The 17,477-nt window shown below is 39.2% G+C and overlaps 1 protein-coding gene across 1 annotated transcript; it reads left to right on the forward strand.

Annotated features, from left to right (window-relative positions):
• Positions 1 to 265: 265 nt before the first annotated feature.
• Positions 266 to 13,184, forward strand: LOC103816009 (aromatase). Its single transcript, XM_009089921.4, has 9 exons — positions 266 to 457; positions 1,423 to 1,573; positions 4,021 to 4,175; positions 4,808 to 4,984; positions 5,589 to 5,703; positions 7,510 to 7,624; positions 8,215 to 8,377; positions 9,735 to 9,976; positions 12,918 to 13,184. The coding sequence occupies exons 1-9, from the start codon at positions 313 to 315 to the stop codon at positions 13,182 to 13,184; spliced, it is 1,530 nt and encodes a 509-aa protein (XP_009088169.1). The 5' UTR covers positions 266 to 312.
• The last annotated feature ends 4,293 nt before the right edge of the window (positions 13,185 to 17,477 follow it).

The raw sequence follows: 17,477 nt of genomic DNA on the forward strand, positions 1-17,477 counted from the left end.
GAGATAAAAGGTCTGTCAGCCAAAATATCCAAAACTATGCCTCAACATCAAGGTCAGAAAACCTTTGTTATTCCCAAGCAAAAAAATGTGTCTGCTTCATGTCTCTCTTGACTTGTGAAGAGGCTGGTCCCAGCCAGCACTGCAGGCAGTCCCCTGTTATAAAGGCAGGTCCAGAGCTGATCTGCTCATTGGTGGGGACTACAAAGGGGGTGAGAGGGACCAAGCAAAGCTGAACACATCTGAGCTTTGACAGCCTCTGCCTCTCTCCCCCTTCTCTCTCTCTTTCTGAAGCAAAGCAGAATCTTTGACAAGATGGTCCTGGAGACCCTGAACCCGCTGCAGTACAACATCACCAGCCTGGTACCCGACACCATGCCCGTGGCCACCGTGCCCATCCTCATCCTCGTGTGCTTTCTCTTTCTCATATGGAATCATGAAGAGACTTCCTCAATACCAGGTAAATTAGCTTTAGCTGTTGTGCCACAGTAAAGTTTTCAGAGTAACTTTTGTTTGTTTCTCAAATTTAAGTGACAAAGTAATTCTGAATAACCGTGGTATGACAACAAAATATATTATGAATCAGTTTAAGTAATACAGAGTGTTAAAGATACCTGATAAAGGAAATCAGGCTTATTCTAAGCTCAGAACTTCCATAACAATCGTGGCTTGGCCATCTGACATTTATTCTTCAGCTTTATTTTGTGTATGCTAGAAAGCCATAGTACTAATTTACAATTCAGGATGTTCTCATTTTCACGTGCATCACAAACTACTTTTTGCATGTTTTAAAGCATAAGTCTCTCTAAATTACCTCTAAGCAGTTATCTAAGAAGCTGTTCAGATTTTAGTAGGTTATCAGTCTTTCTCTACCTTTAGCACTGAAAACCCTCCAGACCAGAACAGCATCAAATCCCCTTCCCTCCTGGAACATTTTGGGGAGGGAATTTAGACATTGATTAGACATTAATGGCTCAGCTTATTTTCCACCAGATGCAGAACCCTGCTGCATGGAGGAGACAGTGCATGGCCTCTCACAGGTGTTGGACAGGAGTAACCCTAGACCAGTACAGTGACTCCTGGAAGAAATTCTGGGAAAAGACCCTCCCCTAAAAGAGAATTTCTTCTTCTCAGGATGGAGCCACTGCTCCTCCAAGAGCAAGCAGCAGTTGTACGAAGCAGGCCTGAATGCCCTCTGTTGTAGGTACCACTGGAAGCACTACAGGCTTCCTCAGACCCTGATGCTTCACCAGCACAGCTGCAGTTTCTGAGGCACTTTCAGAGCAGGACTGTTTGCCCTGTGTGAGCTGCCCAGCACAGGCTGGGGCTGTCCTGTTGAAACCTCCTTCCCAAAGGGAGCTGCTCAGAGGTGTTTTCCAGTCCGTGAGCACTGCTGAGACCAACCCTCTGTCCCCTGTTTCCTAGGGCCAGGATACTGCATGGGAATTGGTCCCCTCATCTCCCATGGCAGATTTCTCTGGATGGGAGTGGGCAATGCCTGCAACTACTACAATAAGACATACGGAGAATTTGTGAGAGTTTGGATCGGCGGTGAAGAAACATTTATCATTAGCAAGTAAATCCTTATTTTCTATATTTAATAACTTGAAATGCTGAATATCTTTACAACCTCTTTGCTACTTTATTCTAAAGCAGAATTGAAATTGTTATTTTCAAAAATTGTCCTAACAAAAGGCTATTTCTTTCTGCTGTTTACAGACCTTTTTCTACTCTTGTGTCTGTTTAAAGACTCTGCTATTGAAGTTTTGGTGAATTCTCCTAATATGTTTTTGTGGATAGGAAAAGTATCCACAAAAAGGAAAGTACTGTGGCTCAACCCTAGAAATAATTTACCATCTATTTTACTATCCATTTATTATTAAGATAACATTCAGTTTAGGGATCTGGCTTACTGCAATGTGGGATTAAATGAAATTTTCATTTTTATGTGGTTTTAAATTTCTCCTTAAAGTGGAAGTAAAGGTTGAAGGTTATGGCTCCAATTCAGTGATTTAACTAAGCAAATACAGCATTATAGTATTAGGGGTAATTCCACTCCAATTAATGGGATTATTCATATGTTTCAATTATGCACAGTATTAAACATAATGCTAAACTTCAGCCTATCATTTTATTAGCTCCATTACTTTCTTCTTAAATTGGATTATAAGTCATGCCATGAAAAAGAAAAGAAAAAAAAAGTAGTAAAAGGTTTACCACATGTAATTGATAAAGAATCAGAACCTTTTAAGTAACAGTGTCAATCAATTCATACTTTCATTAAGTAAAAGCCTTTGGAAGACAGCGCAGCATAGAGAATAATCACAGAATTTGCCACGTGGTGCAAGTCAGCTTCATCTCTATTTAAACCTCAGTAGAAAGAGGTAATCACGACAAGAAAACTGCTTGCATTCCTATCCCACAAAGGTGTTACAAATATCAACTACAGCAGTTAAATATTCTGATGATGCACTGAATGCTTTAAAAATACCACCAAGTCTTATAGCTGTCTTTCCCTCTCTGTGCTACCAATTCATCAGAAACAAACCAGTAGTGCTGCTAAACAATGCCAGACTTACTGTCAATATATTGTTTCTTTTCAGACATTTCTTGCTTTAAATCATTGGCTATACCTAGAAAATGAGTATTTACCTTTTTTAAAGCAAGAACATGGAAAAAAAATTTTCAGTGGATCCTAAATTCACTGCAAAACTAAACATAACCTGGCTTCCACAAAAGAAAATCACTGTCATCTTTTTTCACCAATGTCACCTGAACTTTTAGCATCAAATCTAATACTGAGGTGCTGATGCACAGAGAGAAGGACTTGCAGTCCTACAAGAGCTGATGTTTTTTGGAGCACTTCACTAAATAGCTTCATAAGGAAAACCTGCTTAGGCCAGGTAACTTGACAAAACCCTTCCTGGAAACATCATGATGTGTCTCCTGCATAGACACACGCGGGATGGGAGGGAGGAAAATGAGCCTGCTGCACCTTCTCCTTTGTGGGCACAGCTGTCAGAATTCAATACCACCTTTTCATGTTCAGGGAAATACAGATGGTATACCCTGACATGGGAAAAAACTTTAATGTTAACTTTACTTCCAGGCCATGCAAAACTATGAAAGCAAGGATATTTGCAGTCAATAGCAAAAGCCACATTTACATTACCTGACTGAAAAAATAAACTAAACCCATGTTAGTAGTCTGGGTTTGGCCCACAGACTATACTACACTGCAAAGAAAGAAGCATATTGTTTCATTTCAAATCTTTGTTCTGATTTTCTTCTTTTGGCTGGATTCTCTTTGATCAATGTTTCATCACATCCACATTTCTGAAATGCTGGCTCCCTCTAAAGGAAATCATATCTTAAAGCAAGAATGCTGTCTGCCAGCACCACCAAATTCATCTTGCTGACTGAAAATATAATTATGTAGATCATGGATTTCTCTTAGGTGTCTCTTTAAGAGTATTTGTTATTTATCCCACACATACCATTGTATTATGATGATGCATATTCAAGCGATGCATGTGTTTTTATGCTTTCAATGTGTGTCTGAGAATGACCAAAGAGCTACCAAAAAATACATAGCATTGACTATACAAAAGTAAAGCTGTAATTTACTACACATCAAATATTTTACCTTATCCTCTGACATATCTGACACTGGGCACTGCCTAAGTGTATCATATATATCTACACATTTCTATGCATACACACTATTCAGTTTAGAATCCTTCATTAACCATTTGCATTTTAATTGAAAAACAGTTTAAACCTGAACAGAAGAAATTATTGCTTTCATATAAATTCTGAAAGCATTGATCAGATTTTTAATTATGTAAAAGATTTTTAATTATGTAAAAGGAACAACATTTCGTGCTAAGCATTGTACTTGCTGCTAAATTAAGAATGCGAGTCAGCACTTGGGAGCAACTGTAAAATGTCAGAACACAAATGCTGTATTTAGTCTGTGAAACAGTTCTTTTATTGGGGGCTTCTTCCTCCTCCCTTCCCCAGATCCTCCAGTGTGTTTCATGTAATGAAGCACTGGCATTATGTGTCTCGGTTTGGGAGCAAGCTCGGACTGCAGTGCATTGGCATGTACGAGAACGGGATCATCTTCAACAACAACCCAGCACACTGGAAAGAAATTCGGCCCTTCTTCACCAAAGGTACCCCAGGGTGCACTGACACCCTGCACCACTGTGACACACACTGCCAACCCTCCCTGAAATGCTGCTGTGTCTGTCTGAAATCCACCGTGGAGACCCTGGGCAGGCATTCCCTGCTCTAGGGAGACACAAGAAGCTTCCCTCAAAAATCTGTTAGACCCCATTGGCTCCTGCTCCTATGTCTGCTCCTATTCCCTGAGCCACTCCATCCCTATTCCCTGATTGTCCCTCACCTTTGTGCTGCCCTGAGACCAGGGTCAGCCCCCAGACTCCTGGGGAGAGTAAGGGAGACCCTCTGTGTGCAGGGGTGGGGACCTGAACATCTCACCACATGGCTGAATAAAACACCTGGGGATATGATGCAAAGATCCTTTTTGCTTCCTCACCCTGGACTAGACTAGCAAAGATCCATTTTGCTTTCTCACCCTGGACTGACTAGCAGCTTTCAGGCTGCTACAATCCATCCCTGGATTTTCCTTTCAAAGAACCATAAACCACTGAAGTTCCAGGATGGTTTCACACCAGCCACTGACACAATTTGCCATTTCACCAACGCTGCTATCAGCACTTGAGGCATTAGGAAGAAGGCACCAAACCTAACCAACCTTTTGTGGTTCTCACAACTGTCCCAGCTCTGTCTGGCCCCGGGCTGGTGCGGATGATCGCCATCTGCGTGGAGTCAACCGTCGAGCACCTGGAGCAGCTGCAGGGGGAATCCAGGGAGCTGGGCAACATCAACGTGCTCAACCTCATGAGGAGGATCATGCTCGACACCTCCAACAAGCTCTTCCTCGGGGTCCCTCTGGATGGTACTGGCAGCCTCAGCTTTGGGCCTTGGGAGGGGTCTGAAATGCATATCCAAGGAAAGGTCATGGATACCACCCAGCAGTTTTGTCTGAATATAACAGAGCAAGAACAGACCCTTGTATCACCATATAATTAATTAATTGATTTAGTATCATGTTAGTTACAAAAGAGTTCTATGCGACCAAAAGTATACATTAGCTAATCACCCAACTTAATGAATTGGACCATTTAAAAAAATTATGTTTTCACAGTTTCTTCAGCCTATAACAGAAATAATATTATCAGGCTGTCTAAATTGCCCATTTCAGTGTTCTGCAATACCTCTGCTTCTGCTCTCCTGTGGGAGACTCCTTGGTCTGGCTGACACACCTCTGTGTCCTTGCAGCAAGTTACCAAGAGTTTCTGCAAAGATCCAGACCTTTTTTACAGTGTGCTACAAATTTCACCCACCAGTTGCTTATCAAATTCCCATGAACTTAGGGGAGTAGGGAACCCAACCTAATTATTAATTTTCTGAAGGATTTATCTTACTTGACTAATTGTTGTACTGCATTTACATTATTAACCATTTACAACTACTGACCTTTTTTTAACATTTCTTTTCAGAAAATGCCATTGTGCTCAAGATTCAAAACTACTTTGATGCCTGGCAAGCACTTTTATTAAAGCCTGACATATTTTTTAAGATTTCTTGGCTGTGCAAGAAGTACAAAGATGCAGTGTGAGTATCAACCATTCTTTCTTTTTATGAAGGAGCGTTTCCCATGATGTTTTCCTCTGCCTTTAAGAAACTGAATTGTGACCCTTGCAGAGGTGGCTGCAGAGGTCCCCTGTCCCCAGAGCTAAGACAGAAGCAGGTTTGTCACTTGGTGGTACAAGCAGCTGAATTCTGGGAGCAGTTGAAAGCTTTGTCTATCCAGTCCCAATTTATTCACCAAAATATCAGCTCATGAAGGCTCAGAAGTAAAACTGAACTTCATTTCAGACAAGGAAAAGCCATTGCATGGGTGAAGTGATGATTTGCTGTTTGGTTGAGGACAATCAGAGCAGTTGCAGCTCATCCAAACAAGGAAACCCATCTGCATTCAGGGCACAGCCCCCAAGGGGTTAACCCTTGAGCAGCACCTGGTTATTAGATTTCTCAACATACATTCTTGAGTCAACCACTCATCTATGAGTTAAAACCTGGTGCTTAGTGTGATAATCCATTTGAAGGTTGAGGGATTTTTACCCTAAATAAGGAACAAATACATTCTGCCATTTTCCTCTTTGCAAAAACACAAAATGCCTCTTCCAGTTCTGTGATCTTGTTTTCTGTCTCCTGCCAAAAGAGATCTGGCTTTAAAAAGAACTAGCAGTCACTTTTTTCATTGTGGATTTGTTTTACATCCAGTGAGAGGAATTGCTCCTTAGGAAGGACATGTGAGAAATGGCTTTGATAGTGCTACATAGCAGCAGGGCTTTAAGGAGAAGATCAGGTTCACCCAAGGTAATTGACAGCTCTTGAGCACTGGACACAAGATTCACCTTCTCTAATATTTGCTGGCTAGTTTTATTATGGCACTGATCACTGCTTTATCCTGTGATGCTGGTAATAAATTATTATGGCTCAGTTATTACCAGAAAGCCCCTGCAAGCAAATATTGATATTTCAAAAGCAGTCCCATAAAAAAAGAACTGTGAACAAATTCTTATTGCAAAGAAAAAAAATATAAAGTTGTCTGGATTTAAGACAATGCAAAGAACCACCAGAGGATATGAAGACCTCTAACATTCCTCTGATAAACTTTGCAAAAAGGACCACTACCTATTCCTAATACATAAAATATTTATAAACAGTGAGATCTTTATGGGGATTGAAGTTCTAAATACATTTACCCTGGAAACACAATTATCTATCTCAACAGTAACAAACTCACATTTGAAAAGGCTGTAGATTCCATTCAAAACCTTTCCAGAATACTTTTTTTAAACAATTGCCTTCATATCTATAATTAATTGAAAATTCCCCCAAAATTTATGACAGCTTTTGAACTTTACTTTTTCCACCACTGGAACACAAACTGTTGACAGAGTGTTACTATTTAAATATGAAAAGTTTAAATAAACTCTACTCCAGGATACAAGTTTTCTAACACTTGTCTACGTTTTTCTGAAAATCATCCCTTATGTTCTCTAAACTCATTTTACTTATTGGTAAAATACAGTATAATTACAAGGAAATAAATAAAATCTTCAGCAATACATCTTTATTCTTTAATAGTGTATATAGACACCTCTTCCTCCTTTTCAGTCTATTCTATAAAAAGAGATTAAGATTTCATTCCAGTCTGACAAGCAATTATTTAAGAATCATAAGAAAATACACCTTGCCTAAGTATTATTACTTTTGCAGAGAACCATGTAACTATTCTTTGGAATACTTAATTTCTGCCATCCTTAGATGCTTTTCTTGATATAGTTCTGTATTTCTAGTCACACCCTAGTGCAGAAATTTATCAATATGTTGGATTTCATCTGTTTTCAGCCAGGATCTTAAAGGAGCAATGGAAACTTTGATAGAACAGAAACGACAAAAGCTTTCCACTGTGGAAAAGTTGGATGACCACATGGATTTTGCATCCCAGTTGATTTTTGCACAGGTATTGGGAATTTACTCTAAAGGTGGCTAGTTTTGGTTTTTCTGACATTCTCCTGAACACAATTTGCAATTTCATCTTCTCATGCCTCTCACATCATCATAAAGGGGTGCTGGGGAGTCCCTGAGTGACTCAAACAGCAATACCTGGATTTCAGGATCAGGTGCTTGTCATATTTATTTCATGGCTTAAACAGCATCCCTAAAACTTTTGCATCTATCCCTGAGTGTTCTCCAGTGTTTCCCTAAGCCCTGGGTATTATTTAATGTATTGCCTTTTGTTTGCAAAGGTTTCCAATGCTGTGTAACTCCTGCCTTGTATAATCTCTGACAGCTCACAAACTCTGAGAAATGCAATGAACTAAGCAGAACCTGAGCTAAGAACACACATTTCTGCTGTTCTGCAAGACACCACACATCCATCAGAGCATGAGCTTTCTGTCATTCTCTGAAAGACAAAAAAGAAATGCTATTTAGCTATTTAGCATAAGAGACTGTCCAGAAATTGTGCAGTCTGTAAGACCTTTGCCGGCATCAGAGGTCAGCAATCGATATTTTCTCAAAAATTTCCTATTTTTTTGGGGTTTTTTTCAGAACAGAGGGGATCTGACTGCTGAGAATGTGAACCAGTGTGTGCTGGAGATGATGATTGCTGCTCCTGACACTCTGTCTGTGACTCTCTTCTTTATGCTAATCCTGATTGCAGAGCACCCCACAGTGGAAGAGGAGATGATGAGAGAAATTGAAACTGTTGTGGGTAAGCAGGAGCTGCAAAGTCACTCATGTGGGAATATAATTTTGCTTCAGCAGTGATCTAATTTCATTTATCTAAACCCGAAAATTTTAAGCATTTTCCTCTAACAGAAGTGTTTGCTGTAAAACATATGAACTACTGTTGTATGGAAAAAGATCATATTAAAGAGCAAATGAAAAAATGTGAGAAACTTGTGAAATAAAATAAAATAGGAATCAACAGAATTAATAATCTATTAGAAATAATGTGGTAAATTCTCACCTCAGCAACCACAGTGGGAAATCAGCATTCACCTCAAGTTTCATTGAAATTATTTTCCTGTTACCTGAAATAGCAAAAGGAGGCACTTGTTTCAAATCATTCTAATCACCAGCATTTTTCTGTGCTAAAATACAGAACTTCTCTAAGTTTCATTATAACTCTAGAAGGAAAAGACTAGACAAAATTAAAATTATATTCTGCTGTCATCCATTTTGATCTCAAATTGGCCTCCTCTAAGTACTAATTACTAACTATTCAAAACACAATCAAGATATTCCAAATTTGTATTCTTCCCCTTCTCTAGCCTTCATTCATAGCCTGACACTGAACCAATATAGAAACTAATTTCATCCATTCTTATTTAAATCTTACTTCTGGTCTGTTAAGCACCAGAAAATGTATCACAAGTCCTTTACTCTTTTTCTAAGGTATTTTAATAATCCTTATTGCTCTGTCCTCATGAGAGTGCTCACTCACTCTCTCATTTTCCCTGCTTCTTTCTGAAGCCTCCCCCTCTAAGGCAAAATTGTTGGCTTTTCCTTGTGGAAGTGTCCAGCCCTGAAGTATTTTTTGGCTGCAAGCCTGCCCCAGCAGCAGCCAGCCTGCAGCCCCTGGGGGCTGGAAAGCAGCAGTGAAGCTCCCAAGGGCAGCACATCCCAGCCCTGCCCATCCCACCTGGAATTGTCAGGGCAGGGATGGACACTCAGCCACACCAACCACACGGTGAAAATTCAGGGTCCCCACAGAATCAGCTCCAGACTAACCCCAGCTTCTGTTTGCTGTCAGCTCCTGGAAGATTTATTTGTTGTGCCTTGTTGCTCTCTTGTGCAAAAGCCGGGGAAAGACCCCAGAGTTTCGTTGCTGACAAGAACAAAGAGTGATAAGAAGATGAGAAGATTGTTAACTAATAAACTAGGATTCATGCTAATGATCAATATACCAGATTTCCTCATTAAGTAAGGCCACACAAAACTCCTCAGGAGCTGTTGGATCCTTCCTACAACCTCAGAACCCGAGAACCTTCCCAAAATGTTCTGATATTTCTGCAATGTAAATTCCTAAGCAAATAACCTCTTCACCATCTGCTTGATTCCACAAGGAGACAGAGACATCCAAAGTGATGACATGCCAAACTTAAAGACAGTGGAGAATTTTATTTATGAGAGCATGAGATACCAGCCCGTGGTGGACCTGATCATGAGGAGAGCTCTCCAGGACGATGTCATTGACGGCTACCCCGTGAAGAAGGGCACAAACATCATCCTCAACATCGGCCGCATGCACAAACTCGAGTTCTTCCCCAAGCCAAACGAGTTCTCGCTCGAAAATTTTGAGAAAAATGTAAGTTTTCCATCTTGTTTCTTGCAGAAATTTGGATATTATTTATTGCTAGTGTCTCTTCCTCTTACTTTGCTCAAGAGCTTGGTGACCATCAGACTGTTCTCCCTTTGTCTAAGTGCCTCGTTGGCCATACAACCTGCTGATCACTGTTATTATTATTAGAGCTGGGCAGAAATTTTCCTGTCAAGCTGCCTTTTAAATAAAAGATAATTATAAGATAGAAAACAGTTTTCCCAGACATAATAGTTTTGATTAAAAAATCTGATTAAATTTGTCAGACACACATGGCTGCCATTATATCCCCTGACAGTGGACAAGACAAAGAGGCTTTAGGGGTCTAGAGCCATGCCAGCAGCTCACACAGGGCTGGGGATTCTCTGGAGAGGTGAAGCAGTGTAGGAACTTCTCAGAGACTGGGATCCAGTGCCCCATGTTATTCTTTTTTTCTTTTTAAATTAACAATATTTCACAGACCATAATGAAAATGTTAAGTTTTAACTAACTTAATACTGCAGATGTTGAGTAATTAGGTTCCTGCTCAGCACTGAATTCCAAATGAAGTTATGTTCTACCTACCAGGAGAACTATAATCAAAAGCAATATGGGAATATTTTTTCTTCTTGTAATCCCCCACTATTCAAATCATCCTCCAGATTATTTACTCATACGTCTGCTCCGCTGATTACTGGTGAAACAATCAGTTTTGTGAAACTCTATTTGCTCAGCAAATAAACCTGGAGAGATTAAAACTGCACTGACATGTTAGCAGCTGCACACATGAACACTGACAGCAGCAACTTCAGCTTTAAAGAGAGAACCAGACTACTTGGATGCACCAAAAATGGACTCACCAGTAGAAATACCTGAAGCAACAGCTAAGGAAAAACAAAAGAGAGATATGAGTGTTCAAGCCAGAAAAAACTTTAAGGATTACCTGTTTCTTATCAAAAACGCTGAGTATCAAATATGCCACACACCAAAAATGAGCATTAATCCACCTTGTTAATAGTTCTCAGCTGCTGTTGGATTACCCTGAGCAAATCCTGCACACAGCATTAAAAACAACAGCTCAAAAAAAGTCCTTGTAGAAAATTCAAGAAGAGAGTCAGTGATGAAGTTTATCAAAATTACAATTCCCTGTGAACAGACTCCATTTTCCCACCCATTATTCACATTCCAAGTATTTCTATCAAAAATTGATATCTTGCTTAATTTACAAGGACATTTTGCTACTAAAAATATTTCCCCTTGACCAAATATTTAACCACACATTTTCTATCTGACTTGAGGCATTCTGCTTGCCACATAATTATTCTGGCAGGCACAATTTCCCTCCAGTTCTCTAAGTGAACAGCAATCCACAGCATTATTTATGATAAGATGCCATTGTTAGGATCTAAACATTTTCCCATTTTCACAGGCTGTGCATTTGCCATTGTGCTGTACTGCCAGCTGCTGTACTTGCTCTGTGTTATAAACACTTGCATTTATCTATAATTTTTCCAAAAGCACAGCTCAGTTTATTTAAAAAAAAAAAAAAAAGAGAACACTTCTGTCAGTCTGAAAATAAGAAAAAACAGTACACTTTTTTCCAGGTGATTTGATATAAATAAACGGTTTCTACTCTATTCCTGTTAAATAGGAAATCAGAACATGGTTAATACCTGACTTTTTAAAAAAGAATTTACACAGATGAAGAAAAATAATTTCTTTATAACCAGACTTTCTTTTTAACTGATCTACTCATGGCAATAAAAGTAGCAAAAACTAGCTGTTGATTCTTCAGGAGTCCTGGGAATCCTGAAATTCAAATTTTAGCTGACAGGACAGAAAAAAATTATGTGTTATCTCTCTATTAAATATCAAAAATTTTAACATTTAATTTTCTGACAAATTAGTTCTCAGAAACATTTGCTTTATAATTACAAATGGAGCAGGCGTATGGCTCAGTGATTATCTTTAGACAAGGCATCAGCCTGTATTTCAGATATTTATAAGCTTTATAATGAACATTTTCTGAAGAACTTTTTAATGAACTTTAATGGATTTGAAGAGCAGAGGTCTCTCTCCATTTCACAGCTTGCAGTGAAATCCCTGTAGTTCCCAGGACAAACAGACAAACACATGAACAGAATTCAATTGTTTAACTGTACAATCCCTGCCTGTAGCTGAGCCTGACTCGGGTGGGATTTCCAGGGTGAAATGAGGAATTGCTCTGAAAAGTTTAATTCCACAAGTTTTTCAGAATGTATCTGTGGGAATCCTTAAAATCAGAGGGTTTTGGGAAAGCTGCAAAAGGCAGGCCTCAGAGACAGCAGAACTGTGATTAGAGCTAAGCAGTTGCCATAAGATTGGTCAGTAAAAAATTATGTAAGAAGTAGAAAAGTAAGGATAAATAGAACAATGGTGTGTGTATTAACACTGAATAACTCCATAAGCTGCAGAAAAGTATATCTAGTGAGATATTAGGAAGTTCTAAGCTTAATAATGGAGCTTTGTGCATTGTGTTTTAAGGCTTACAAGGAGGTATTGTATTTGAAATAAGCAAGCATTGTTTTAACTGAAGGTACGTGTGCTCATAGTGGTTGGAAAGAACTACCGACAATATGCTTTTGTTTTGTGTGATTGGTCAAAAAACTTTTCAAGTAAGTTGTAACATTAAGTTCTTGGTCTGCTGCCTGGGATGTGAGCTGCTGGCATCTTCCCATTGTCATAATCATGTAAGAGAGTGATGCTGGAAAACAAAACAGCTCAAGGCACGTTCCCAGCAGTCCCATCCTGTTTGTGATTTGCACACAGCAAATCACAAACAGGATGGGATTGCCACAGTGATTTGCCCCCAGCAGGCAATAACACCTCCTCCCAATGTCCATCATTATTTTCACTGCTCTTATGGAGCAGAATCTGCCTCTGAGTTGACTCCTGGCGCTGCTCTCCGCAGGTCCCTTCCCGCTATTTCCAACCGTTTGGCTTCGGCCCCCGGAGCTGCGTGGGGAAGTTCATTGCCATGGTCATGATGAAGGCAATCCTGGTGACTCTTCTGAGGCGCTGCAGAGTGCAGACAGTGAAGGGAAGAGGCCTGAACAACATCCAGAAAAACAATGACTTATCCATGCACCCCATAGAGAGGCAGCCTCTGCTAGAGATGGTTTTCACACCCAGAAGAAATGCAAACGAGAGCCAGGGTGATGGAATGGATCAGCACTAAAGTTACAGGATTTACTCAGCCACTTAGAAGTATTCATCATTCCTAGTTAAATACTGAATGTAAAATGTTTTGTTGCCCCTAAATGACTTCAGGTGACACCTTGTTCTGCCTGGGCAGCAGAACCACAGGCCACAATTGGAAAGACTGAAAGTGCAGAATAGTTTTGTTGTAGATGAAGCCATGCTATACAATTCCTGATTACTTCTTAAAACCATAGAGTTCAAAGTTATGCCTTCCCTTTTAAACACTGCCATTTCTGAGGGTCAGCAAACCAACATACCTGATGTGTGCCTAATTCCCTTTTCCCCCACCTCCCTGAAGCTGGACCTAGCAATATTTGGCCACAGCAAAAGCTCTAATTATCTGTTTTCAAAACTGCTGAATGAATAATATTAGTTCATTTCAAGACTCAGAAACAATTTGAAGTATTTAAGACATCTATGAGTTGTAAAGAAATGTTTGAACAAGAAGTCATTCAAACATTTTTCTTTACCATGTTTTGCTGTCCTCTTAAACAGATACCAAAGATTTACAGTGTCACAGAGATGTTTCCAATAGCAGTAATTTGCAGAGTACTAGGTAACAATGGTAGTTGAGCTAACTGTTCTATGTTCCTAAAACCCAGGAAAACCCCTAAAACTGTTCTATGTTCCTAATCTCCTGCTGCAGAGGATCTGTAAACATCTTCATAAAGGCCAGGTGAGAATGAGGTAATGAGCACCAAACATACCCCCAGCATTACAGGGCTGGGGTGCCTTTCAGCCCCACCTGCTCACATGACTGACTCAAGAAATTTCCCACCTCCCCTCATTTGAGTGAAGGTCAAATTCCCTCTAGGCTGCCTAAGCTGTGCCAAATCCTATTTTGACCTGGTTTCAGTAGCTCCATTCCACTTCAGAGAGTAAGACTGGGAGCTGTTGCCCAGGTTCCCACAGCACAGCAGGAGAGTGTTCCTCCCTCGTGATCCAGACAACTCCTGGTGCTGCTTCTGGAAGTGCCCTGGGCTGTGTGTCCTGCTCTCCAGCATCTTGCTCCATGCCCACTGAGGTAGAGAGGTTCTGACCTTATAAACACTCTGACAAGAGCCAAATTTCACTGGGTAAGTGCCCAGAGTTTGGTGGTGACAAAGGAGAGAAGTTCTGAACTAACGAGCAGATTGATAGAAAATGTTTTTCAAGGTGTTTTGCACACACAGGTTTTTAACTATAAACCAGGGCTGGGGTTTATACTTATCCTTAACAGGAAAAAGGGACAACTACTCAACCTTTCTGTTCAGAACTGACCCATCTTGCACAGTCTGGACATTGATATCTTGACTAGCCTAATGAGGAGTTGCAGCTTGGTCAAGAAGAAAAAGATCTTCCTGGCTAAACGACAACATTCCTTGACAGAGGCTTTCCACTTTCATTAAGCTTGAGTTTTCATACTGTGTAACACAAAGAAAGGGATTTTCCAGATAAAGTGCCTTGATAAAGACAACTAACCAATGTACAACAGGCTTTCTATTAACCTTTTCCTTCCAAGTCATTTATTCTATAATAGAAGTCAAGGACAAAAAGGAAAAAAGAAAACATGTGTCTTTACTTTAAAAATACAATTAAAATTGATTAATTAATCTATTCTTTCAGACCAGTGATCTCAGGCACAAGTCCAGCAGGGAAAGATCTTTCCAGTAGAACAGAAAAACTGCAGAGACCCAACAATTAATCATGAGCCCCACCCAAAGGTAATGAATTAGACTGGGAATGGTGACAAAGAAGAGGAGCTGCCTATTTAGGGTAATTCTCAAAACAACATACAAATTTTCTACAGTAATCTAAAAAAAAAAAAAAAAATTTAAATTGAAAGCATTTATTGAACAATTTCTTGCAGCTAGGTTACTTATAAAACTTTCTCCATAACCTTTGCATTATACCAAAAATTACAACAGCAATTGTACCACCTGTTCATACAGACAAAGCTGAGCGTTGGAGACACAAATAAATAGGATTTAATGGTAAGACTCAATGGTCTTTTCCAAATTTAAATGTTCTATGTTTTCTAGGACTTCTATTTTTCAGGTCATGAAGTGCCACAGTGGTATGAATCTGTGGAATAGCTAATGTGATCTCTGTTTCTGCATTCTTTGTACCTTTAAACTAGGAAATTGATAAATCAGTTGGGAGAAGAACAAACACACAACCATATTTAAAAGCTTTTTACTCTTTCTGTATCATAAAACACTTCAGGGTGCTTCAGTGGGCATGTATTTCTCATTTGCACAAGAACTCTGAAAAGAAATCCACTTTAGGCTTATTTTCTTGGGAATAAACTACTATTTTATACACAGGATACATATCTTTGCTTATTTCACACACAAAACCAATTTTGTAGTGATAATTCACTGTCTGATTTTCCCACCTCACAATTATAGGCCTCCTCCAAGCAAAATTTTTCACAAGCTTAAAATTAATAAATTATCATTCAAATTTTGAAGTAATTTCATGAAATCAAATAGATGAAAAATGCATGCTGCTCTGATTTCTTGAATGTATTCTATATTGTTGAACTTGTAGGCAGGAACTTCAGGAAAATTATTTCCATAATTATTCTATGGACCAAACAAAGCAGTATTGTTTTTTACCTTTATTCAGCAAGAGTTATTTCCCATGATGTCTGATCTGTTTTGAACACAGCATTCCTGCCCCTCTGGTTCCTACAGCATTTCCTTTGGTCCATCCTTGGGCAGCAGAGCTGTAATTACTGTGAGCTCTCAGCTCTTCTGACTCCTGCTCTCCCTGACTTTGTTAGGGCTGCTCCTCAGTGGTCTCTTTGCATGAATATTTGCACTGCCAGCTCCATTCCCCCACCCCATCACCTCCCACCTGCTCGAGAGCTGCAGCTGGGGAAGCAGAGTTTCAGAACTTGCCACGAGGGCAGGACAGAACCTTTCACTGTACAGAACAGAGCTCTGATTTTCAAGCGTTTTACCACCAGGTACTGCACCAACTCGAGAGGCTTTTTAAACCCCACCAAGCCCACAGGCATCAGGGGACTGCTCCATTAATGTCCAGTGCATTGCACACAACAAACCCAGCTGTGTGTTCTACTTCACAGTGATTATGGGCTGCTCACAGCACTTGGATGTGGATGTTGTCAGCAAATAAAATAAACATCAAATAAAAGTTGTGTGCAGAAGAGTTTCAAGTCATGTTTCATCATGCTTTCCCAATGGGAGAATCACAAGATTGTGTTAAAATGCATGAGTGTGTCTGCATGAATCAACAGATCAATGGATTAGATACAAGGGTGAAATCTACCATGTTCTAAAATCAAAATTCCTACTGATTTTAGAGACTGTATTATTGTCAAGAGATTTTTCCTGATAGTAAGAAAGCATAATTAAAATAATTTAAATTGGGACAAGACTACTTTCCTAGGAATGCACTTTATCAAAGCTTTAAAAGAAGGAAGAGGTAGGTTTTGGTGGTTCTTAAGATAACAGATACTTTGAATATAACCAAAAAAATTGGCTTGATGATACAAATAAAGGACTCAGCTATCAGTTGGAAAAGTATCTAAAGTAATAAAAAAGATGAAACAAAAAATAATTAAACTGACTCTACAGTTGAAAGTAAAAAATTTGATCTCATTTTCTACTCATAAAAAAACCAGCACAACAAATTCAATTTGTATCCAATGCCTAATTGTTTTCACTGTCAAATTAAAAGCTTTCAGAATGATAAACATCTGGCTGAGTGACAGGGAACTGGAAGGCAGTAAATGGCACGCTAAAAACCAAAATTTAAAAGATCACAAAACTCTTTAACATAGCTGCAAATAGATTTTTCTGACACTGACCTGATCTTGAGATGCTCCCACTGAAAATATTTTTCCTAGAATTTTACAATCCTAGAATTATCCAAGAATTTTATTTTTAAACACTAATAAACAGTTTTTATTTTCTAGATTGTTCACTTTTTGCATTCCCCAATACAATCCAATTTATAGCCTCAGTTAATATCCCATTGAATTCAATTCTAACCTCAAAAGAAAATTCCACTCGACAGTTTCCAGTAGAAAGGAATGCAGTACTGTTTGATAGAGGAAGATAGTTCAGAATTTAAACCAAATCTGCTTGAAGTAAATTCTTTTGTAATTTAAAGCTGGAATTTGCTCCTGACATACAATTTAAAACAGGACTTAAAAGGTTAAGAGTGTTAGGTGATGTTGTGTTGAGTCCTACCTACTGTTGCTGTAAGCCTTAAAATGGATGATATCTATTTCTGAAAGTGCTGGGTTTGCATGCTGTGA

Source organism: Serinus canaria, chromosome 10, assembly GCF_022539315.1.
Source record: "Serinus canaria isolate serCan28SL12 chromosome 10, serCan2020, whole genome shotgun sequence".
Classification (NCBI taxonomy): domain Eukaryota; kingdom Metazoa; phylum Chordata; class Aves; order Passeriformes; family Fringillidae; genus Serinus; species Serinus canaria.